Below are 23886 nucleotides of genomic sequence, written 5' to 3' on the forward strand. Positions count from 1 at the left end.
ATTACCTGGCAAAAGATTTTGAGAATATAGAAACTATAAGTGAGATTGAAATGAAAGCAAGTTTTGAGATCCCTTAGTTACTGAACAACTGGAAAACAATGGTGTGGCCAGCTGAAGGTTATCCCCTCTTGATGAAACAATACCCTCTGCAAGCAGGCAGGTCCAAGGGTCAGAGCAGACCCTGCCAGCTTGGCAGAAGGGGTCCAAAGAGGAGTTTTTAGGGTTTAAAATGTAACACAGTATGGTAATGTAGTGATTCTTATAGGCTGTATGGAAATGCTATAGGATTTGTATGTTGTACTAGATTGGTTAGTGAGAATCAGAATATTCAACACAGAAGATGATTTATTGTATTGTAACGGGAACTTCGCTCACTTCTTCCACTTCTTCTACTTCTGCACTTCTTCTTCTTCTTACTTTCTCACTCACTCACCTACTTACTTTCCATTTACCCTCTTATGCTTTTACATTCTTACTTCTCATCCTCTCTACCCCTCTCTTCTCTCAGGCCTGCTCTGAGCTGTGGCTGGCAGCTCCCAGCAGGGCCCTGCACCCATGCCCTTTGCAATAAACCAATAGTTCCATGACCTGACTGCAGAGATCTCTCGTCTCCGTCCGTCCTGACCGTGCGTGACCCCCCCACTCGTCACTCCTACAGACTCTCCTACAATGAACAACAAAAGAGAGAGGAGCCCCAACAGAGGGGCTAGAAAGATTGAGGAAAAATATGAGGCAATATTCAGGTATCAACCCTGAAACAGCAGCTGGACTGATCGTACTAAGAACATATTTTGTCACTCATGTGTGGCTAGATACACAGAGAAAATTGGAGAAATTAGACAATTGACAAGAAAGGGAATTAGAGGATCTCTTAAGAGAAGCACAGAAAGTATACGTCAAGAGGGATGAAGAAAAAGCAAAGGAAAAGGCCAGAGTAATTTTAACTACCATTAGAGAAAGAGATATTTGTTTTTATTGTAAAAAAAATAGACATTTCAAGACAAATTGCCCCCAAAGGGAAGGGGACCTGATGAGTCATTAAAACCGAAGATCATGGGCAAAGACTCTCTAACTAGTCAAAGTTAGAAAGTGGTATGTTTATTAACTCCGGAGGGTGGCACAGGAATCATCCCTGAAAGGTGTGACCGTGCTGTGTCTCTCTAGGACACGAAATAAAGCGACGCGGACACTGGAATCTCCAAGGTAAAAAAGAGGGCAGTTTAATTTCTGATTCCAACATTTATAGATTTCCAAAAGTGACAGTGGATTGGAGGATGACAGTGCCACCTCTTCAATGACACTGGACAAAACAACAGTCCATCAAATTTCTCCTCCTCCATAAAAGAATGCAAAACAATAAGTAGTTACAGAAAAGCGCATCAGAAAGTTTGTTACAAGAATGTAAACATCAGAAGGCTTAGAAGAACTTAAAAAAAAGGGCGACAGTGCTGTACAAGGTTCTTTGCCCTCTATTTATTTCCCGAGATCTTACATACAATACATATGCATAACCCCAGCATCTCCCATCCTCGCTCTTTATTAAAAATGAGGTTATTAGTCCTTCACGTGAGCTCAATTCTTCTCTTGAATTGGGTTGGTGGGCTCGAATTAGGTCAGTGGTCATAAGGGATGAAGTCAGGAACATCTTCATCAGGTCTCTGTGACCCTCTGTCACGATCCAAGGCCCCCTGCTTCGTGATTGATTGACGTAAAGCCCAGATGTTAACCATTGTTCTACTGGTTTCAATATGTTCTTATAACAGTTCATTTACTCCACTTCCTTCTACAAACAAGCTCATAATAGCAAAAAGTACAACAATCAGCTCTAGCTTAAGCATCTAATAATCATTAACCTATTGTCTACGTATTTAACATACATCCTGATCACTATGAATTGCTTCTAACCCTCAGCTGAAATCTTAATTTTTGAAATCATGCTTCATTTCCCCACTTTTAGTAGTAAATTCTTTTACTACTATATAAATTCTTCTTCATCTAGCCAAGTTGTGCGGTAGGTGTCTCTTAAAACCGTACTATATGCTCTTGATAGTGAAGTTAAAGCTGCTACTTGCTACAACATTCTCTAATTCTAGACAAGTATTATAACAGACAAAATCGAATTTGTACCAACTAAAATAAATAAAACAATAATTGGATGAACCAAGGTATTGAGCAAGCTGGTTGCTGTTGGTGACCACCCAAAAAGCACATCCCACCAGTGATGGGATGGGTCTTCCTCTAATCTTTTAAACACTCTTCGTATAGTCTCTGTGTCATGGTGTATTGTAATCAAACTTCTCTTTCTTTCATCTTTAATTTCTTTAAGAATTTTTAAAATTCATTATGTTTCAACAACTGGGTAACCAAAGTTAAGTTCATCTCTATAGGCATGGGCGATATTTCTTGGACAGTAGTCAAGTTCGCCTTTATATGCTGGTACGATACAACAGGTGCCTGATAGGAAAAATCACATCCCTTAATTTTGACTAAGTTACAAATGCACAAGTTAAATGGAGTTTCATTCACAGTCATCTCATCCATTATAGTGGGGCATGCTGTTCTGAGGCAGACACAACCTTGGCCTGTATACACAAGCAAGGTTGTCTGGTTAATGGGATGCATTTCAAAGTGACAAATGCTTTGCTCTGTATCCAAAAAAATATCGTTATCATCACCTACATTACCTTCACATATAAACCCCAATTGTTCCCTCATTGAGTAGGGTTCTAAGTTAAAAGTTTGCTACCTTCCTTCAACTTTTTGTGCCCACATTCTGTGTTCAAAAGAATATACTATGGTCCCTTCATGATATGGCCCTAAAGGAACAATTTGATATATCAAACTTACTGATGCATCATATATGATTAAAACAAAAGCTGTTACCATACTTGTCATAAGTAAAATTAAGGAAAACTCATCAGGACTGAAGTTCCTTTTATAAATCTGAGGCATTCTCCCAAACAACTTAAAGAATTTCAGCAGGGAATATGCCTTCTCTCCTATCCATAATGACTGAGGCTGCCATTGATTGCATCCATAATTGTGCCTGTGTACACTCGAGACCCAAAGAAATGTTTTTGCTAGCTGTGCCTAAGGTATTAATTATCAATTGATGATCTCGCTCTTCTATATTTTCCTATTCTGGTAATATTTTGGACACCTTCCACAGGCTGGTACCTAATACCAATAAGGAAAACTGTAAAAGTTGTTGCAATTTAACCATATTATTGCCAATTACTGTCCATTTGTTCAATAATACCTCTGAATCCATTGTGTTTAGAACCCCTAGTCCCATTCCAAATATCTCAGTAAGGTGTCTCTTTTGTCTGGACATAGAAGGAATACGCTTCTGTAGCCAGGTGGTCCAATCTATAGAAGAGGTCCTTAAAAATGGAGCACACTCAGGCCGAAAGGCAGAGGCATTAACTTCCATTGCCATCTCTACCCGTTTTACTGGCCATTTTGGATTAGCTAGCAATTTTGGAATTCCTGTCTTCTTAAAAGCATATGGCTCAGTTTTGGTAATTATGGGAACTATGGGTTTTAAAGTAATTTGAGTAGCCATAGTTTCTCTCAGTGTTGGCACTGGTTGAGTTATCCTAACCCCATCGTTTCGGGAATCAATACAAATTTGAGTTATATTATAATCAGTCTTAAAATCCTTAATTGCACAGCCTTCTATTGTGAGCTTAAACTCAGAACAGTTGGTTAAGCATTTGCCACAGCATTCAGGACCAATTCAAATAGATTTCATGGGTTCTTGATGAGATTAATGAAATCTATCCTGAACAAACACATATTCACATTTCTAAGCATTTCTTCTTTCCTACACAGTTGCATTTGTAACTTTTAGTATCTGACCCAGAGACCTACGGGAGTCGAAATCATAGGCTTTCCCTTGGCACTTATATTTACCAGTCACATTATATATAAGTGGTACTGCATTAGCTGTGGCTATAGCAATAGTCACAAAAGCCATAACTCTCTAAGTTACACTTACTTGATTACCTATTACAGCTACAAGCCTTTTTATTTTTCAGAAGATTTTTAAACTATGCTTATAATTTCACCCACACTCCATTTATTTTCCCAAGAAAGTTTTAATTTCAGTTCGTTGTCACCCAGTATAACTTTCTAAAGTCTCTCAGGAGCTTTCTTCACTTGGGAGTGATGGATCCAGGCGCTGAACAGTGGTATCGGGGCAGTACAAAGATACGGGCCAATGGAGGAATAGGGAGGGAGTGGCTGAGGGACATAGGAACAAGGGAAGGAGCCAACAGGGTCTTAACAGCCTTTGAAGAAAGCTTCTTGTGTCTCCCTAACCCAGGGAATGCCTCTCAGGGTCTCCACAACTCCCCATTTCAATATTATTAAGAAAGCTTCTCTGAAGGATCAACTGAATCAACACAAAATGACAAAAACAATCAAAAGTGCTCATAAGACAATTTTCAAAATGCAAACAATTCTGAGTCTCCAGTGTCCAAACAGATTTTCTGGAGTGTCTTAGAGCTGGCAGGAGGGATGCGGCGTTTTCTTAGCATGGTTTTTCAGGAAACTGAGTCAGGAAAAGGTTTCTTCAGCAGGGGCTGTTTCTCTCTCTCCTGTGGTAAAGTGGTCAGCTGTGATAGACTCTGCACAAGGCAGTGTAGGTGGTGGTGTGCCTGTTGGAAACTCCAAATAGAAATCATTACTTTAAGAAAAAGATGGTTACTTTAGGGAAACTTTCTTTCCCTCCTAATCACGCTCCTTCTGGTATTATGAAGGAACTCTGGGGAAAGGGATTAGTGAAGGGAGACCATGGGAGAGGGGAAAGGGTGGTAGGAATTTGTGGGAACATAAAAAAGGGGGGTAGGACAATGAAAAGGAAAAGGGGAAAGTGGGAGGGGAGCAGGAAGGCCACAGGAGTTGGGGAAGGGTATTAGAAAAAGTGGGACTTATCGGACTGGAAGGTTCTTTCATTATTGACATGGGCTTTTGAATGCAGGACAGCTTGCCCGTGTTCTGTGCTCTTCTTGCTTTTAGGCTGTTGCTGGGCCTTGATGGTTGTTGGTTTTGGTTTCTATTTCCTTGGTAGGTGTGTGGAGGACTTCTATGATGTAGATAATATTTTGCAGGTTTGTAGTCTGGTGCATGTTTACCACCTTGCACTGGAATTCCACCAGGTCCCGTTACATCAGCTGCTTGGGGGCCTTTTCTTCCTTGTATTATATTAAATTCCACAATTTCTCCATCTCCTAGACTGTGGAGGTATTTCCTGGAGTTATTCTTTTTTATAGCAGTCTGATGAACAAACACATCTTCTTTGTTATCATTCTGGGTTATGAAACCGTATTTGTTTTTTACATGGAACCATTTTACTGTCCCCAAAATGTTCATGGCCAGGACATTTTTCCTTTGCCAGTGGGTTTGTGTTGGTGTTTCCGGACGCGTTGCTGGTGCTGGTGCGCTCCCGGCGCTGGCGGCCACGCTCAGGCTCAGCCCCCACCTGGGGCTCTGTCTCAGCTGGTGTCTGCGGGCGCTGCCAGTGCGGGGCTCTCAGAGCAGTGACGGTGGGCAGGGGGCAGCGGTTTCGCTGCCAGGACTGCGGTTCTGAGCCATCCCCCGGCGGGGCTGTCCATCTGCCCCACGATAGCGATGCCCCGGGCCTGCTGGTCTCACTCGCTTCCTTCGGCTCGAAGGACCACTGGACAGCGAGCATCGGCCGGCTCGCTCTGGCCTTGCTGAGCACTGGCGGGGCGGCCGCGGGCTTTCTGCGGGGGAAAGAGCCACAGCGGGGTATGGAGCGGCGGCAGCCCTGAGCAAGGGGCTACGGCTCTTGCCACCCCCACCACGTCTTGCGGTGCTATAGCAACCGAGGTGAACACATCTGTCGGAGGAGGCGTGGGGACCAGAGGGTGGAAGGGGAGACCCCATGGCCCCTGCCATGTGGTCTCCACCATCTTGGGCAGCAGGAGTAGAGACGGGGGAAGCCGGGGAAGTCCCTCCCCGTGACAGGGGAGGGCGTGCAGGGGCATGAAGAGGGGAACGCGGAGGAGCGGTTTTCAGCTGGTGTTCACCCCCAAGACTCACAGCGCATTTTATCAGCATACCAAATAAAGAACGCAATTTTGTGTTGGCTCTTGACCTTTCGCAAAGCACTTCTAAGAATTCATCAGTTAGGACTAAGTTCCGCGAAATATAAGGAAAATGCCTAAATAACAACTGTACAAAATACTTCAACTCCTCCTCTGAAAAGCAAAAATTTTCTTGAAGAAAAGACTCTTTAAGGTAGAGGTAAACTTCTTGTTGTGCGTAGGTGAGTGTTGTCTTCATCTTAGCCCCGTCTCTTCCCAAAACCCGAGAGTACAAGGAGGAAGGAACTAAAATTACAAACTCACCTCACTGGGGTAGAAAATTCTCAGGGTGGTCTAGTGCAGATGTTTTCAAGGAGAAGATGAAATAAACAGAGTGTTATGAACAAAAATTCGGTTAATATTTTTTTTGTGAGAAAGAGTTACAGGGACACAGCCAGATCTGTCTCTGCCAGTGTTCTTAGTGCTTTGTTATTGTAATACCGGGTCGTTGAGGCTTATCTCCTCTTTTGTATTAGTAAAAGGCCTGGCTGGGTGGGGTAGATGGCCCTTCCCCGAGGCAGTGTGCTCTCTTACAGCATAGGGAAGACACCTGAGAGAGTGGGGGGAGTTATGCAAAGTGACTCCAAAGTCCAGAATGCTTTGTGGGACCACAATTCGAAATGCAACGAGAAAACCCCCAAAACAACGAGCCAAATAAGAATTGAGAGACTAAAGTGGTGTCTAGACATGAGGAGGCAAGTGCTGAGCCTGCAGAGATGTGGAGCCCCTCTCGCCCTGAGCACAGAGTCGTCCCAACGCCGGGACCAGCCATCTGAGCAGCTCAAAGAAACAAGATCTGACGGGGACATCACGCCCTAAAGGCTCTCACGAGGACCGGATCCCCCGGCTCTGCCCCTAGTGGACAGAGCTGCGCATATCCTCCTCCTCTGAGTCGCCCTGGGAGACGCGACGGGGACTGCAGCCCTGCCGAGCCGCCCAATCCTGAGCTGATCACTTTTAATAAAGGTATTAAAAAGGAGAAGAAGTCTCCTGGCCCTGTTTATTTCACAGAGCAGGAGACTTTTTCTCCTTTTAATGCCTTTATTAAAAGTGATCAGATCAGGATTGGGCAGCTCGGACGGGGCTGCAGCTCCCCGTTGTCTCTCCCAGGGCGACGAGGAGGAGGGGGATATTCGCAGCTTTGTCCACTAGGGGCAGAGCTGGGGGTCCAGTCCTCGTGGGAGCCTCTAGGGCATGGTGACCCCTTCGGATGTTGAATTGGTCCCAATCTCGCCCCCTTCAAGACCCGGCCTGGGGGCTCTCGAACGCAGGGTGAGGAACAACGAAGATTTTCATCATCTCTGCAGGCCCAGCACTCCGCTCCTCACATCCAGCATCCAGACATCATTTCAATCTCTGAACTCTTAGGTGGCTCGTTGTTTTTGGGGTTTTCTCAGTACGTTTGGAGCAGTAGTCTCCCACAGCATGCTGGTCCTGGAGTCACTTTGCGTAGCCCCCCCCAGGCCTCTTCACTATCCTGGGGAAAAGTACAACTTAGCCTCGGGCAAGGCTCTGCTCATACAAAAGGAGCAATTAGCCACAACGACCTGTGATTACAATAACAAAACAAGCAGAACTTCGGCAGCAACAGTGATCTGGCTGATTTTTGAACCCTTTTCTCACAAAAACAATTAGCAGAATTTTTGTTCCTAACAGTCCCCCCTCTTTTTCTTTGATTGAGCTGAAATTTTAAGCTTGCAGCAACTTACAATTTTTGACTCATGAGCTTCATATTGATTTTTTTGAATTGACTATAAATTTCTTGAGCACTTTGGTAATCACGGTTACTTAACCTTTTACTTTCCTTGGTTTCTTTAGGTTAGTCTGCATGGCAAATGCTATTTTAATGAAACAGATAAATAAGCATAGTAAAAAGAGCGATTCTCCAAGTATACACACAGCAAGAAAAACTACTTTTTCCCATACATCCTTTTTGTAAATCTCCAGGTTCTCCCACCAACTGCAATCAAGGGTAAGAGTTTGTTCTTGATTATTTACACATGCTAATTTTTTTATTTTGTTTGAAATGTTTCTAATAATTGCATTCTTTACTTATAATACTGCCTGGAGCCTGATGACTTTGCTTAACATAGATACTGAGGTCTGAACTTGGCTTTTACAATTTTGAATTTTCTCAATTTCTATTTCAGTTTGCTTGTTCTGTTTAATTTCTCCCAAACCATTATATATAGGAACTCCTAAACTCGATCCAGTTTCTTTGGGTAATGAAGCAAAGTGAAAATTTTCCAGGATAGAAATCCATTTTAATTTAAGTGAAATGTACATTTTTGTATTGAGTCTGTGGTTAGAAATCGTAGTTATTTAGCCAGGCTGCAAGGCCTAAGCTCGGTGAAGTTACTTCAGCGAAGGACAGAGATAAAGGGGAGGAGACAGAAGATGATAGAGAGAGACAGGGACTGCTGTAAGGGCAAGTCAGCCTGACCTTGGAATTCTTTCTGATAAAAAGGAACTAGTGGTAAAAGTCACACGAAACCCATAAAAATGAATATGTATGAACCTATTGTGAAACTGTATGCATATGTGTTTGGGAGGGGGATAAAAGGAGATCTGAAGTTCTCAGAGGTACGCATGCCTTTTTTGAGGAGAGTTTCCTCCGCATGTGTCCGGCCCCGTAAAAAACATATCGAGCTTTACAACTTTTATAAAGTTGTGAGGTTTCTTCTTTTCTCGCCAAAACATTAATAAGAAGAAAATTGGTTTTATCATTCTAGCGGTGCAGCTGCCAGACCAGTCTCCTGACAATTTGGTGTGTGCTGTAGTATCAGAGATCAAACCTAGGGGTTTAGAGCTCCCCTGAAATGTGTTTTCAGCTTTTGTTGGGCATTCCCAACATTTACACTGTTCTTTCATTTTCCAAAAGGGGTTTATCTCTTTTTCAGTACACTCATAACATTCATAAACTTCATGGTGAGCACACTTGTCTCTTTCTTTTTTCTCAACAGACTCTAATTTTTTTTGGTCTCTTGAGATCCACTGGGTAGCTGAATACTTCACTGCTAAATACTTGTTACAAACAATTTTTCTTACCATTTTCACTATTTCTTTGCTTTTTACTAGATCTACTGAGCTTGTTTCAGCAGCATCACATTTAAAGCACAACCAGGCTTCCCCTATAGGGCACCCTCCTAGGAGTGGCTGCCTAAAAGTGGCAGTATTGTGTGCTATCCAAGGCATTCTCTTATTTTTCTGATAAAAGACCAATTGGGAGAGGTTAACACAATTAGAGTTAGAACTGATGTGGACTTTAGACCAGGAGCTCACTTCTTCCTACTCATAGAGGGGTTGGTAGCACTCACTGCTTGGCTCTCCTGGGCTCCCCAGAGCACCACCAGCAATCAGAGCCATCATTACTCCCCTTCCCAAGAGTCCGGTATGGGTCATCTTGCACAGCCTGCCCACCTGGCCTTGCCTCTTGGGGAATTTTACTGAGAAGAAGCTTCCAAGCTCTTTAGAGTCCCTTCGACCCGCTTCTCTGGTTAAACCTCCCTTGGTCTGTTCCCTACCAATTTTGGTTTCTCCTACGGGAGTGCTCTGTAGAGGATTAACCTGGAGTCTTTAGAACCAAATTGGGGAACTTAACCAGAATTACTTATTTACAGTCTTAAACTTTTTACCAACGTAGTTTACACAGAACTGTCTTGAAACATTTTAAGCAATGTTAGAGCTCTGATACCAATTATTTTCCCATGCAGTTCAGTCTTTTTGACTCTTCCTTCTGAGAGTCAACTTTAAATCTTTTAGTCCTTTTATCACAGTATACTCAGGTGAATTAACTTGTGAAGCAGATGAATCTTGTCCAGTGCCCGGAGGTGAGAGTGGTGTGGATTCTGGTCCAATGCCAGAGGTAAAAGCTGATGTTGGATCTGGTCCCGTACCTGTGGGTGAGACTGGTCCTTTTATTCTTGTAATATGAGTCCAACCTTCTTCTCTGGTCCACACAGCCGAATTAGTGATTAGGAGCAGTCAGGATCCGTCCTAGTGAACAGATGACCTGATGGTTCGCAGGAGTGATCTCAGAGTGCAAAAACCAACACGGTACAAGGGGGTTTGCAGTGATAATCAACACAAATGCAATTTTATTGAAATAACCACAGCAAAAATGCGATAGAGGGATTAAGGGAGAGAAAAAGACAGAGAAAGAGAGGCGGGGGGGGGGGAGGGGAAGGGGATATAGCTACCAAAGCAGAGACAAAGTCCTTTGGCGCAGTCCAGTCGAGGGTCCGCCTGCTACGCTGGGGAGATCTCAAAGGCTCTAGCTAACTCAGAGTTTTTTGCTACTGAAAATTGTGAGGGAGGGGGAAACAGATACAATAGGGAACAGATGCAACAATGTCCTGGGGTGACATTATGATGTTTGTATCCCCATTTCTCTGTTCTGTGCCTTTAAGACTGGCTCTGAAGAGTGGAAGTTTTGTTTGGGTTTCTCTTATCAGGGACACAGAGAGAGCGTACATCGGGCTGTTTTTTTCTCTTCTTGCTTAGCTTGCTGCTGGGCTGGCTTGCTTTTCTGCTCTTGCTTCTGCTTCTGCTCTACTTTGCCTCTGCTTATTAGTTACTTTAGCCAAACAGTCCACATTCCGTCCTGGACTGTTTCTCCTCTCCTGTTTCTGTGACCATCTCGAACCTGCTCCGGACTGGGACCCGGGAACACCGAAGGTTTGGCTGCAGCAGCTGGCCCAGAGCCGGAGGGACTGAGAACAGAGCAACCACCTCCCCGAAAGAGACTTTCTGATTGTGTCATCTTTCTCAAAGCGGTGTCATCTGGTATTGTTCATTTTGTGTGCTGGGAGGGGTGCTGTGTCTGTCAAATAAACAGGTTCTTTCAGCCTCTCTCCGAGGAATTTTTTCCCGAACCGGTTGGGGGGAGGGGCCGTGTGGGTTTTGCTTTCTGGAGGGGCCCTCCTTTGCAGATTCTTTAACAAATTTGCCCTAAACCAGGACAAATCTTTGGTGCCCAAACGTGAGGCGAGAGAGAGAGTGGAAAAACCCTGTTTTGACTGCATTTTGGCTGCTATTACTCTGTGTTCATTTAAATCAGCTAATAGCCATGCTTTTTGGATTCATAATGTCTGTTGGGGTGAAGGTTTGCATGCATTTCTGGTCCCTAGGGTTTTTTGAGATTTTAATACCTCTCTGGTCCCTAGGTTTATTTTCTTATCCAGAAATAGCTTTAGTATTGCCCCTAAAACGTAGTTTTTACATCAGAGGGGCTGTGACCAGAATAGCTATCCTGCTGGGTTTGGTGGCAATAGTGTGCAAGAAGTTTATAAACATGCTAGGGTCTGCTCCAGGTATGACCGGTTCATGGCTATGGTTATGCATCCAGTTTGTTGCAGGAGGAGCAGGAGGGAATGAGGTTTTTCAGCCTCTGCTTTCCTCCTTCTCCTATGAATCAGTTGTATCACTAGTGAAGGATATTCAGTTTCCCTTCAATGTTAAAGACACCATCTTCCTGGTATTCAGTCTGGTAACCTTCCTTTATACAGCCTGCTGCTTCTCTAGAATGAGGGCTGAGATTTCTAGACGGGCTGATGAGACCCCTGACTCAGGAGTAAACCCTGGTGTGGAAAATCCTAAGTGGTGTGGGAAATGGGAGGATATGGGCCAAGTCCTGAAGGAATTGTCTGACCCTATAGTGTGGGATTTTCCCCATGAACAAATTCAGAACCCAGCTGAGGTGGGGAAATATCTGAAAGAGAAGTACAGGATGAGCCTAAGGAGACGAAGGTCATTGCAGTGAGCTGGGCCCTGGCATATGCTTATCGCACACTGCTAGATACTCTAGGGTTGCAGACAGAGGCAGGGGGGCAGGGAGATAAATCAGCAACTGTCCCGGTGACTCAGGCTGCAGCTAACACTCCAGGCTCGAAGCCAGCAGCTAAACCCATGGCTGTTGCTACCAGCACTAGAAGTGGGAAATGCACAGACAAGACCAATTGACCAGTGGATGATGATGATGATGATGATGATGAAGGAGAAGGAACCTCAGTGCCTCCTGACATAAAATCAGGAGTCAAAGCAGCAGGTGCAAGATCAGATGCCAATATTGAGTCCATCTTCCTGAAGGACCTTCGTGGCCTACGGAAGGATTACACTCGAAGGTCTGATGAATCCATCATTAGTTGACTGGTCCGTCTCTGGGGTGCTGCAGACGAGGCTACCGTTTTGGATGGCACTGAAGCCAGGCATTTGGGATCCCTGTCACAGGATCCTGTCATAGACCAAGGAATGATGAGGGGGGCTAACTCTCACAGCCTCTGGGAACGGGTCCTAAGAAGTGTAGCAGAAAGATACCTGTGCGCAGACGATCTCTATATGCAGCAAACTCAGTGGAAGACAATAGAGCAAGGGATCCAATGCCTGAGAGAAATGGCCGTGGCAGAGGTTATCTTCTCAGACGATATAACAACTAGGAACCCAGACTTAGTACCATGCACGTCTGTGATGTGGCGAAAACTCGTACGACTCGGGCCACATGAATATGCTTCTGCCTTAGCCATCATGAAGAGGGATGAGAGGGGTGAGACTGTGCTTGACATGGCAAGGAAGCTCTGAGCATATGCAGATGCTGTACAAGGCCCGACACATGCCAGAATTGCAGCGGTAGAAACACGTCTGCAGAACTTAGAGGATAACATAGAGGGGAACCATAAGAAGCTTAGAGAGGAGATTAAAGAAGACCTTCTCCAAATTTCAGCAGTACAGATCCTAGGTTCCGGTATACAAGGCAGACGTTTCCCAGATGGTGAGGGAAGATACACCCCACGAGCTGAGCTGTGGTTTTACCTGCATGATTGTGGGGAAAACATGAGAAGGTGGGATAGGAAACCTACTGCTGCTCTGGAACGACGGGTGCGTGAACTGAAGGAAGCCACCAGGAGGAAAGCAGCTCCAGTTGCCCGTAGCTGAACGGCCAGGTAGGATGATGATGACCTGTCTGATCCCCTCGAAGGAACATCCAAAACATACACCCAAGGAAAGAATGATAACCAGGCTTAGAGGGGCCCTGCCTCTAGGCAGGTAGAGGCCAGGGAAAATCGTGTTTTCTGGTCTGTGTGGATTCGTTGGCCTGGCACATGGGAACCACAAGAGTACAAAGCTTTGGTCGATACTGGTGCGTAGTGCATATTAATCCCATCAAGACATGTGGGGACAGAGTCTGTTTCTATTGCTGGTGTGACAGGGGGATCCCAGGATTTCAATTTGGTGGAAGCTGATGTGAGCCTAACGGGAAATGAGTGGAAGAAGCATTCTATTGTGACTGGCCCAGTGGCCCCATGTATTTTGGGCATAGACTACCTTCGAAGTGGATACTTCAAAGATCCAAAAGGACTCAGATGGGCATTTGGAATAGCTGCTGTAGAGACAGAGGGCATCCAGCAATTGAACACCTTGCCTGGGTTGTCTGAGAATCCATCTGCAGTAGGATGCCTGACGGGAGAAGAGACACGAGTGCCAATTGCCACTTCCATAGTGCATCGACGGCAGTATAGGACCACTCGAGATGCTGTGATCCCCATCCATAAGATCATCCGAGAGCTGGAGAGCCAAGGGGTGGTCAGCAAGACCCACTCACCCTTCAACAGCCCCATTTGGCCTGTGCGAAAATCTGAAGGAGAATGGAGACTGACTGTGGACTATCGTGCATTGAATGAAGTGACTCCACCACTGAGTGCTGCCGTGCCGGACATATTAGAGCTCCAGTATGAGCTTGAGTCCAAGGCAGCAAGGTGGTACGCCACTATAGACATTGCCAATGCATTTTTCTCCATTCCTCTGGCAGCAGAATTCAGGCCTCAGTTTGCCTTCACATGGAGGGGAGTGCAGTACACCTGGAACCGATTGCCCCAGGGGTGGAAGCACAGCCCCACCATCTGCCATGGACTGATCCAGACTGCACTGGAAAAGGGTGAGGCTCCAGAACATCTGCAGTATATTGATGACATCATTGTGTGGGGGAACACAGCCGTGGAAGTGTTCAAGAAAGGGAAGGAAATCATCCAGATCCTCCTGGGAGCTGGTTTCGCCATTAAAAAGAGCAAAGAAAAGGGACCGGCTCGTGAGATTCAATTCCTGGGAGTGAAGTGGCAAGATGGACGGCGTCAGATTCCTACAGATGTCATCAACAAGATCACAGCAATGTCTCCACCCACCAATAAGAAAGAGACACAAGCTTTCTTGGGTGCAATAGGTTTTTGGAGGATGCATATTCCTGAGTACAGTCAGATCGTGAGCCCTCTCTACCTGGTCACCCGCAAGAAGAACAATTTCCAGTGGGGCTCTGAGCAGCAACAGGCCTTTGTCCAGATCAAGCAGGAGATTGCTCATGCAGTTGCCCTTGGCCTGGTCAGGACAGGACCAGAGGTGAAGAATGTGCTCTACTCTGCAGCCGGGAACCATGGCTTGTCCTGGAGCCTTTGGCAGAAGGTGCCTGAGGAGACTCGGGGTCAACCACTGGGATTTTGGAGTGAAGCTACAGAGGGTCCGAAGTCAACTATACTCCAACAGAGAAAGAAATCCTGGCTGCCTATGAAGGAGTCCAGGCTGCTTCGGAGGTAATAGGCACTGAAGCACATGTCCTCCTGGCACCCCGACTCCCCGTGCTGGGGTGGATGTTCAAAGGCAAGGTTCCTTCCACTCACCATGCCACCAGCGCTACATGGAGCAAGTGGATTGCTCTCATCACTCAACTTGCCCGTATAGGTAAACTGAATCCCCCTGGGATTTTGGAGGTAATTACAAATTGGCCCGAAGGTGAGAATTTTGGTGTCACAGATGAAGAGGAACAAGAACCAGTGACACGTGCTGAAGAGGCTCCTCCCTATAACCAACTGCCCCCAGAGGAAACACGCTACGCTCTTTTCACTGACAGTTCCTGTCGCATTGTAGGGATGAACCGGAAGTGGAAAGCAGCCGTATGGAGCCCCACAGGACAGGTTGCACAAGCTACCGAAGGAGAAGGTGGATCAAGCCAACTTGCGGAACTCAAAGCTGTTCAACTGGCCCTAGACGTTGCTGAGAGAGAGAAGTGGCCAAGGCTCTACCTCTACACTGATTCATGGATGGTAGCCAATGCTCTGTGGGGATGGCTGGAGAGGTGGAAAAAGGCTAACTGGCAACGTAGAGGGAAACCAATTTGGGCTGCTGGTGAGTGGAAAGACATTGCTACCAGGGTAGGGAGGCTACCTGTGAAAGTCTGCCATGTAGATGCCCATGTACCCAAGAGTAGGGCCAATGAGGAGCACCAAAACAATGAGCAGGTAGACCAAGCTGCAAAGATAGGGGTGTCCAAAATAGACCTAGATTGGGAACATAAGGGAGAGTTATTCCTAGCTCGATGGGCCCATGATGCCTCAGGCCACCAGGGCAGAGATGCCACCTATAAATGAGCACGAGACCGAGGGGTGGATCTAACCATGGACAGTATTTCTCAGGTTATCCATGACTGTGAGACGTGTGCTGCCATCAAGCAGGCCAAGCGAGTGAAGCCCCTGTGGTACCGTGGGCAGTGGTCCAAGTACAAGTATGGGGAGGCTTGGCAGATTGACTATATCACACTGCCCCAGACACGCCAGGGCAAACGCTACGTGCTGACCATGGTGGAAGCCACCACTGGATGGCTGGAAACCTACCCTGTGTCTCATGCTACAGCCCGGAACACCATCCTGGGCCTGGAGAAGCAAGTTCTGTGGAGACATGGCACCCCTGAGAGGATTGAGTCAGACAATGGGACTCATTTCAAGAACAGCCTTATCAACACCTGGGCTAGGGAACATGGCATTGAGTGGGAGTACCATATCCCCTACCATGCACCAGCTGCAGGAAAAGTGGAGAGGTACAATGGACTACTAAAAACCCAGCTGAAAGCTTTGGGTGGGGGATCTTTCAAGAATTGGGAGCAACATCTGGCAAAAGCCACCTGGTTAGTTAACACCCGAGGTTCCACCAACCGAGCAGGTCCTGCCCAGTCTGAGTCCCTGAATGTAATAGAGGGAGACAAAGTCCCAGTGGTACATATCAGAGGTTTGTTAGGGAAGACTGTGTGGATCAATTCTGCCTCGAGTACAGACAAACCCATTCGTGGGGTTGTCTTTGCTCAGGGACCAGGTTGCACGTGGTGGATAATGCAAAGAGATGGAACAACACGATGTGTACCTCAGGGAGATCTGATTGTGGGGTAAGAATGATATGGGGATAAGGGGTGGAATGTCCTGGGGTGACATTATGATGTTTGTATCCCCATTCCTCTGTTCTGTGCCTTTAAGACCGACTCTGAAGAGTGGAAGTTTTGTTTGGGTTTCTCTTATCAGGGACACAGAGACGAGCGTACATTGGGCTGTTTTTTCTCTTCTTGCTTAGCTTGCTGCTTGGCTGGCTTGCTTTTCTGCTCTTGCTTCTTCTTCTGCTCTGCTTTGCCTCTGCTTATTAGTTAGTTTAGCCAAACAGTCCCCATTCCGTCCTGGAATGTTTCTCCTCTCCTGTTTCTGTGACCATCTCGAACCTGCTCCGGACTGGGACCCGGGAACACCGAAGGTTTGGCTGCAGCAGTTGCCCCAGCGCCGGAGGGACTGAGAACAGAGCAACCACCCCCGAAAGAGACTTTCTGATTTTGTCATCTTTCTCAGAGCGGTGTCATTGGGTATTGTTAATTTTGTGTGCTGGGGGGGGGGTGCTGTGTCTGTCAAATAAACAGGTTCTTTCAACCTCTCTCCGAGGAATTTTTTCCCGAACCGGTTGGGGGGAGGGGCCGTGTGGGTTTTGCTTTCTGGAGGGGCCCTCCTTTGCAGATTCTTTAACAAATTTGCCCTAAACAATTACAAACATGTAGTCCATGTTCTCAGCAGTTAATGAGAGCCATTGTTTTCTTGGTTCAGTGGTCACAACCTGCAGGCAAACATCTTGCTTTGGTCAGCTTGCCTCCCCCACACACCTTTCCCGGGCTGGGGGTTTCAGTCCCAGTCCTTGGAAGGAGCAGAGGGGCCTTTTAGGAGTTTCATGTCTCAGTCCTTGGTGGAGAAGCTTCTTACATCTCAGTCTGTCTGTCACGGTGGTTGTAAAGCAGGTGAGGGTCTTCTGTGGGAGACCACCTGAAACTCAGGAGAAGTCCAGCCAGGCCGAGAGGTGGGACAGCTTCCAAAGCTGCTATTGTTGCAAACAGGGCACGGTGCCCCCTTCTTAGCATACAGCAAATACACCTGTGAAAACAATAGCTTAACACTGAGCTTTCAGGTCTCAGGGCCTGTGGCATGTGACTTTGTCCTTCAGAGCCAGATATTCTAGACAGGGAGGGGTCTTCTCTTCAGTGGTCTCCCACGGACAATTGTGAGGCAGATGAGGGAAAATTCGGACAGACTCTCACAGGAGCACCTGAAAGGGGCCTTCAAATTTAGGCATTAATGTTCCCGTATTCCATGATTTTATCAAAACTCAGTCTCCTGGGCTTATGTTATGAACTTTTGTGTCAAGAGGGGAAGTTTGGGGGAGGTATCTTCTCTTTCTAAGTCCTTCTAGAGTTCTTCCAATTATCTCTAAATAATTTCTGGTAGCCCCTTCTCCTTCCAGATAGTCTCCTGTGCTATAGGGTGTTAACAAGAATGGCAGCCCAAACATCATTTCATAAGGTGAAATTTTTATGTCAGACCGAGGTCTTGTTCCGATGCGCAATAGCGCTAGAGGCAAACACTTCAGCCAATTCATTTTTGTTTCTTCAATCAATTTAGTTAATACATTTTTGAGAGTTTTGTTCATTTGCTCCACCCTCCTAGAACTCTGGGGGTGCCATGGAGTAAGCAACCTCCATTTCATTCCTAAAGCCCCAACTATATTTTGTAATGTTTGGGACACAAAATGTGGGCCTCAGTCTGAGTCTATGGTGTTCACCATTCCATATCTGGGGATAATGTTCTCTAGGATTGCTTTTGCTACGACTTGAGCTGTTTCCCTTCTGGTCGGGAAGGCTTCTACCCAGTGTGTGAGATGATCAACTATAACCAGTAAATATCTGTACCCTTGCACTGGGGGCATCTCAGTGAAATCTATCTGTATGCTTTGGAAGGGTTTCAAGGCTAATTCCCTCCCTCCAGGTGCTACTTTTCTCATAACTTTCTGGTTCACTTTTTGACAAATGACACACCCCCTTGTAATGGCTTTAGCCAGGCTATATACACCGATGCATAGGTTATTCCTTAAGAAATGATCACGTAGTCCTTGGACTCCTCAGTGAGTTAATTTATGGAGTTCTGTTAGCACTGTCTCAGCCAGTGCTTTATTCAAAAACACCCATCCATCTGAGGTTAACCACTCTCCCCGTTGTCCTTGATGTAACTTTAAATCTTTTATTGCTTCTAATTCTTCTTCATTAAATACAGGTTCTTCCCTTTTTTCCCCTTCTTCAGGTGTCATTCTTGCCTTTAAAATTTTTACTGGATCCCCTGGTTCTAAAGCTGCTTCTTTGGCTATCTGATCAGCCAGTCGGTTTCCTCTAACTTCAAAACTGTCTCCTCTTTGGTGCCCCTTTATATGGACCACTGCTATTTCTGTAGGTTTCTGTAGAGCTTCTAATACTGATCTGACTAGGTTCTCATGGGCTAAGCTTTTTCCCTTCAAACTTAAATATCCACGTTCCTCCCATATTTTCCCAAATGTGTGAACCGTCCCATACGCATATTGGGAGTCCGTATAAATAGTTCCCCGGTCCCCCTCCAGTAAATCCAGTCCCCTTTCCAGGGCATATATTTCACAACTTTGGGCTGACCAATTTGGGGATAGTTTCCCTTTTTCTTCAATTTGTAATGTTTCTCCATCTATAATGGCATAACCTGAAGCTCTTTTTCCGTTTACTACCCTTGAAGATCCATCTATGAATAAGCTTCTTCCAGTTGCTAGAGGCTGATCTTCCAAATCTTCTCTTACTTTTGTTTGGAGATAAACCAATTCAAGACAATCATGTTCTAAATTATCTATAGGCTCTCCCATTAGGAATTTTGCTGGATTGAGGGCATTGGATGTGATAAATTCTAAGTCTTCTGTGTTCATTAGTATTATCTCATATTTTAATATTCTAGCATCGGTTAACCACTGCTGAGCCCTCTGTCTCAGTACTGCCTTAAGATCATGAGGAGTATGCACTTTAATTTTTCCTTGTACGGTCAATTTTTGTGTCTCCTCTATCAGGATTGCGGTTGCTGCTACTGCTTGTATACAAACTGGCCAGCCTCTAGCCACTGGATCTAACAATTTGGAGATGTACGCCACAGGTTTCCTGCAACCTCCCCACTCTTGAGTTAATACTCCATAGGCTATACCTCCTTCTGCACTCACAAACAGGTCAAAGCCCTTCCTGAGGTCTGGTAAGCTTAGGACCAGAGCAGAGGACAATTTGTCTTTTAGGTTTTCTAACTGTTGATCATCTTCAGCTGTCCAAATTAGGGATTCTGGATCTACTAGTTTATTGTATAGAAATTTCACACTCTGTGTGTATTGATCTAACCATAACTTAACATATCCGAACAAGCCCAGGAGTTTTCTCACATCTCATTTTGTTTGTGGGGCCGGGAGAGCTAAAATACCTGAAATTCTGTCAGGGCTTAATTTCTTATACCCTCCTCCTATTATGTGCCCCAAGTACGTTACTTCTGATTGCACAAATTGTAGTTTACCTTGGGAAACTTTTAGTCCTTTTTCCCCTAGAAAATTCAAAAGCTTAATACTAGTTTGTCTGACCTGATCTTTTCCCTTTCCTGAAACCATCAGGTCATCAACATACTGCAGGATCTGCACTTCTTCTTCAGGGACAAATTGTTCCAACAAACTCTCTAAAGCTTGTCCAAAGAGATTGGGGGATTCAGTGAACCCCTGTGGTAATCGGGTCCACCTTAGCTGTTGTCTCCTTTTTGTACTCGGGTCCTCCCATTCAAAGGCAAACCAATCCCTACATTCTGTTGCCAGAGGACACGCCCATAAAGCATCCTTCAAATCTATAACAGTGAACCAAACATGTTCGCTTGGAATTCGGCTTAGGAGACTATACGTGTTGGGCACCACTGGATGTCTGGCAATGGTTCTTTTGTTGACCTCCCTCAAATCTTGTACCAGCCTATATTTCCTTTCAGCTTTCTTAACTGCCAGTATATAGGGGTATTATGTGGTAACATGCAGGGTTCTAAAATTCCCTCTTGCAAGAGTTGTTCAATGACTATAGCAAGCCCTTTCTTTCCTTCTAGGGAAATCGGATACTGTTTAACCCGTATGGGTGAGGTATCATCCTGCATTTTTATTGTTATCGGTGGAATGTCTAATAAGCCTCTCTTTCCCCCCTCAGCCCATACCTCAGGGTTTATTTCTGCGACATCTCCTTGGGATAACTTCATCACTTATACTACCATCCTCCCTTCCCTTGGAACAATCCCAACCACCAAATGAACTTGCAGATCCCTTCCTAACAAACTTTTTTCTAGCTTAGGTAGATAAATAAAATTAGCTTCACACTGTCTTGAGTTTCCAATTATTTTCACTTCTTCAATCACTGATGCTCTAAATGGTTTCCCTTCCGCACCTAACACTTCATAAAATTTTCTACCAATTTCCATACCTTTTGGTATTTTGTTGAGACAGGACTTATCTGCTCCTGTATCAACCAAAAATTCAAATTCTTCATTTAGGGGTCCCACTTCAAAGTTTACCAAAGGCTCTTCTAGATGTTGCATCGGGTTCCCTATCGTAAAAAGCCCCTCACAGCCCTAATCGTCACCTCTAAGGATATTCCCTAAATTATCTTGTTCCTTGGCTATTGCCTCATCGAGACTGAGCTTGCTACAAAACCTCCTGATGTGTCCTGCCTCTTCACAGTAATAGCACTGTCGTTCTCTCAAAGGGACTTGAGGTCTCTCCATCCTTCGTGTGCCTGTCAGCACTGGCCTATCTCTGCCTCCTCCTGGTGGTGGATTTGCCCATTCTCTGGTTACCTTGGATTGTGGTATAGAATTGCTTGCCCCTGCACTTTCCCTAGCTACAGCAACCATAATCCTAGCCTTAGATTTTGCTTTTTCTTCCTCCCTCCTTAAATACACCTTCAATGCCTCTCTTAGTAACTCATTAATGTCCTTCTCTTGCCAATCTTCAATCTTTTCGAATTTTCTCCGTATATCAGGCCAAGATTGGGTAACAAATTGGACTTTTATTAGCACTTGACCTTCTAGGGTGTCTGGGTGTATTCTACAGTACAACTGGAAGTTCTGCTTTAGGCGGTAAAGCCAAGCAGCAGGAGTCTCATCCTTCTCTTGTGCACGCTCAAATGCCAACTGGATATTAGTTCCTTTGGGAACTGACTCTTTGATCCCCCGAATTATCAAAGGCCTATATTCCATCATGGCCTTCCTCCCCTCCTCCTGATTTGGGTACCAGCTGGGATCTGTTAGTGGCAATTTATGTTCGCCTGTTGGCACCTGGAGTCCTGGATGGTTATTTTTCTCCCATATTCTTATGCCAGCCGCCCTAATAATCTGGACATCATCTGGGGAAAATAATATACTCAAGATGGAATTCATCTCCCCCCAACTGTAGATATTTGGACCTAGAAATTGATCCACTTGGTTGGCTATGCCCACTGGGTCCTCAACTAGATGCCCTAACTCTTTCTTGAATCCTCTCACCTCAGAAGCAGTTAGAGGAGCATTCACAAAGCTAACACCTGCCACTACTCCTCCCATAGGAACTTCTCTGAGGGGATAAAGTCTCTCTGCCTTGCAGGTCTTGGATCTGGTACTACAGTACGGCCCATCTTCAGATGCCAAACTACTAGTTTGAGGGATATCTGGGTTACCCTGAACTTTCTGCCTATCAGCAGGTGTATTTGCTGATAGCTGTTTACTGGGCAAGGAGGCATTTGTGTCCCAACTAGGAGGAGGTAAAGGGACAGCAATAGGAGGGGGAGAAGAGCCTGAGTGGATATTAAGTGCAGCTGGAGAAGGGGTGGAGAACGCAGCAGGTGGAGTAGGCACTTGTGGTGATGCAGAAGGAACTGGAGGAGCTGAAGGTGGCAAGGGAGTGGTTACTGGGGGAGATACTGGGTTTATCATAGGGGAAGCTGAAGAGGTAGAAGGAGGAATTTGAGCAGGTGGTAATGAGATGGCAGCCAGGGGAAGAACCGGACCTGCCATTTGAGATGCTTGAAGAAGAGAACTATAAGGTGGAGGGGCAGAAGGAGGCAAATAATCCAGGGGGTCCCATCTTTTACTAGTCCTATCATCCCCTCCTTCATTCCCCTCTTTCTTCCTCTGTACCTTACAAATTCGCACCCCTTCATCCTCAACAGTGCTCTTTAACCAGCAAGATACATACAGTAATTGTTCAGGATCAGTATCTCCTCGAGCTGTCAGATAATGACTCAGTTGTTGGCACATCCACTTATCCTTTGTCCCACACCAAGGCCATCCTCCTTTCACCTCTAATTCCGGCCAGACTTCTACACAGTAGTGGATCATTTTCACTTTATCTAATCCCTCCGTGGCCTCTATAGAATCCCATTTCTCTAACAGTTCTCCTAAGGGACTTTTGGGAGGTATATTCCTCAGTCTCTTGCTGGTCTTTTTACTATTACACCCTCCCATTTTTCAGGTCTCAACAGTAAAAATCCCAAAGGTGCCTTTACTGACAGGTAATTTCAAAAAAACCCTCTTGTTTGAGGAGCGTCAGCCTCCTCCACCAAACTTCAAATTTTTGCCTGATGCTCAGGACTTTATACTGAAACAACTGCCCGATCTCTTGATTGCCCAACTTTCCCCACGTCAGGTCTTACATCTATCGGGACTTGAACACACGAAGCCTCGGCCTAAGAATCCGGGTCATGCCTGGCTCCCTCAGTCAGGAAAAACAACTGCCTGATTTTTAGTTTGCCTAACCTGCCAATTTTTAGGCTTCACCATATCAGGTCTTAAAAACAAACCGCAGCCTCCTTCTCTGGGATTTGTACCTGACTCCTTTGTCAGGACTTACTTTGCCTGCAGGGCTTGTGAGCTTACCCGAATCCTTCTCGGGACTTAGAATCTTACCTGAATCCTTCTTGGGACTTACAGTCTGCCTGATTTCCATCTGTCAGGACTTACTTTGGGTACGTGCCACTCATACAACTATTCCCTCCGCACGCCTGGGGGGGGGGGCCCTCTTTCCCCCTTGCGCACGTCTCCCACTCCCACCACCTGATTTCTCACCAGTCCGTTGCTCCGGTGCTCTTCTGCGTCGCTGGTCCTGAGCCGATCCCTCTGGTCCTGGTAGCCAGCTGTCCTGGAGGTCCAAGATGGCCAGTCCTGGTGTCCTCTTCCGGCGTGGCTATCCTGGACAAGTCCCCAGCTGAAATAAACAGGACAGGAGACTTTTTCTCCTTTTAATGCCTTTATTAAAAGTGATCAGATCAGGATTGGGCAGCTCGGACGGGGCGGCAGCTTCTTGTCGTCTCTCCCAGAGCGACGAGGAGGAGGAGGATATTCACAGCTTTGTCCACTAGGGGCAGAGCTGGGGGTCCAGTCCTCGTGGGAGCCTTTAGGGCGTGGTGACCCCTTCGGATGTTGAATTGGTCCCAATCTCTCCCCCTTCAAGACCTGGCCTGGGGGCTCTCGAACACAGGGTGAGGAACAACGAAGGTTTTCAGCGTCTCTGCAGGCCCAGCACTCCTCACATCCAGACATCACTCCAATCTCTGAATGCTTAGGTGGCTCGTTGTTTTTGGGGTTTTCTCAGTACGTTTGGAGCAGTAGTC

At 45.8% G+C, this 23886-nt stretch overlaps 1 protein-coding gene across 1 annotated transcript in view; it reads right to left on the minus strand.

The window, feature by feature from the left end:
* Nucleotides 1-1120: 1120 nt before the first annotated feature.
* The window catches only part of LOC141726884 (uncharacterized), a 71410-nt gene continuing 48644 nt past the window's right edge, over nt 1121-23886 (minus strand). The window contains exons 3-4 of the mRNA XM_074531988.1: nt 23342-23480; nt 1121-5750 (exon numbers count right to left, since the gene is read on the minus strand). Coding sequence (XP_074388089.1) covers nt 5655-5750; nt 23342-23480 — 235 coding nt within the window. The 3' untranslated portion in view covers nt 1121-5654. The remainder of the gene's footprint in view (nt 5751-23341; nt 23481-23886) is intronic.

Source organism: Zonotrichia albicollis, chromosome W (genome assembly GCF_047830755.1).
Source record: "Zonotrichia albicollis isolate bZonAlb1 chromosome W, bZonAlb1.hap1, whole genome shotgun sequence".
Lineage (NCBI taxonomy): Eukaryota > Metazoa > Chordata > Aves > Passeriformes > Passerellidae > Zonotrichia > Zonotrichia albicollis.